Here is a 1301-nt window from a genome sequence, read left to right as displayed (position 1 = left end):
ATCCGCGGCGTGTCTCACAGATCCGAGTTTGACGCCGCCTACGGCCGAAATGGTAGTCGGCATCCGTATGCGCTTTGCTCGGAGAGTCAGTGCCAGTGACTCGGAAATGAACGTCGCCTCTGAGCCCTGATCAATGAGAGCTCTCAATACGATAGAACGCCCAGAGGATACACTGATCTTAACGCGCGCGGTCGCGAGGAGTACGTGAACCCGATCGCGAGTCGTCGCGGACGCGAGCAGTGACGTTACATCATTGGACGCAGCGCTCGGTTGCGCGGACTGCGTTGCAAGCGCGGGGGATGAGACGACACTCGAGGCAGAATCCGAGTCCACGTGGAGTAGTGTATGATGTCGCTTCTGGCAAGTGCGACAAGTATACTGGCTTTTGCAGTCTTGTACAGTATGAGCGGCGCTCAGGCAGTTGAAACACCGCTTGAGGCGCTTGACAGTTTCTCGGCGTTGAGTCGGACTCTGCTCGGTGAACTTTACGCATGCGCTAAGGTAATGACGGGCCTTGCACAGGGGGCACGCCGTCGTCGCGGTGGCCGACGCATTTGCCACATGAACGCGAGGATTCGTTGTCTTCGTTGGTTTCGCTGCCGCCGCGGGACTGCTGTCTTCGAGCGCGCGAATACGAGTGGCGAGAAAGCGCGTGAGCTCCTCGTATGTCGGAGGGGTTTCCGCGTCGCTTGTCTTTAAATTCCATGACTTCCGAGTAGAAGGGTCCAATTTTTGCGATAACAAATGAACAAGAAAGTCGTTCCAAAGATCACTTGGTGTACGATTGAGGCCTTTAAGTGACGCGACGGCAATATTAATTTTGTCGCAGAGAGCCTGCAACTCGGAGGCGGACTCACGAGCGACTCCGGTTAATCCCAGCAAGGACGAGAAGTGAGATGCAATGAGGCGCCGTTTATTTTCAAAACGAGTCGTTAAGGCGCTCCAAGCAATGTTGAAGTTATCTGATGTCACCGCGATATTGCTAATACTATCAAGGGCTCGACCCTTTAAGGAAGACGCGAGGTAGTGCATGCGCGCGAAGTCACTAAGAGACTTATTCTTAATGATCAGAGCGGTAAATCGGTCGCGAAAGTTTTCCCACTCGGCATAATTCCCGTCGAACGGCGGTAGTCGAATTTGCGGAAGCTGCGACATAGAGAGCGCAGAAGTGTCGGGACGCGAGATGCTAGAATCGAGAGACTGATTGGCGCTTACGACCGGTTCGAGTTCCTCGAGAGCTTCCGTCATGTAGTCCCAGGTTGATTGCAAGGTGTCTTCGGTGTTGTCGAAGTAGTCGGAGT

The 1301-nt window shown here is 54.2% G+C and overlaps 1 protein-coding gene across 1 annotated transcript; it reads right to left on the bottom strand.

Annotated features, from left to right (window-relative positions):
• Window positions 1-18: 18 nt before the first annotated feature.
• LOC105571111 lies at window positions 19-1248 on the bottom strand (the record flags this gene model as incomplete). The annotated part of the gene is made up of 1 exon (XM_012028585.1): window positions 19-1248. A coding segment is annotated over exon 1 (1230 nt), but the record flags the coding sequence as incomplete, so codon positions are not given.
• Window positions 1249-1301: the final 53 nt, after the last annotated feature.

This window comes from Vollenhovia emeryi, unplaced genomic scaffold (genome assembly GCF_000949405.1).
Source record: "Vollenhovia emeryi isolate VEMERY1.0 unplaced genomic scaffold, V.emery_V1.0 DF949711.1, whole genome shotgun sequence".
Classification (NCBI taxonomy): Eukaryota; Metazoa; Arthropoda; class Insecta; order Hymenoptera; family Formicidae; genus Vollenhovia; species Vollenhovia emeryi.
The sequence above is the reverse complement of the archived record's forward strand: the minus strand, read 5'-3'. Positions and strand labels throughout refer to the sequence as shown.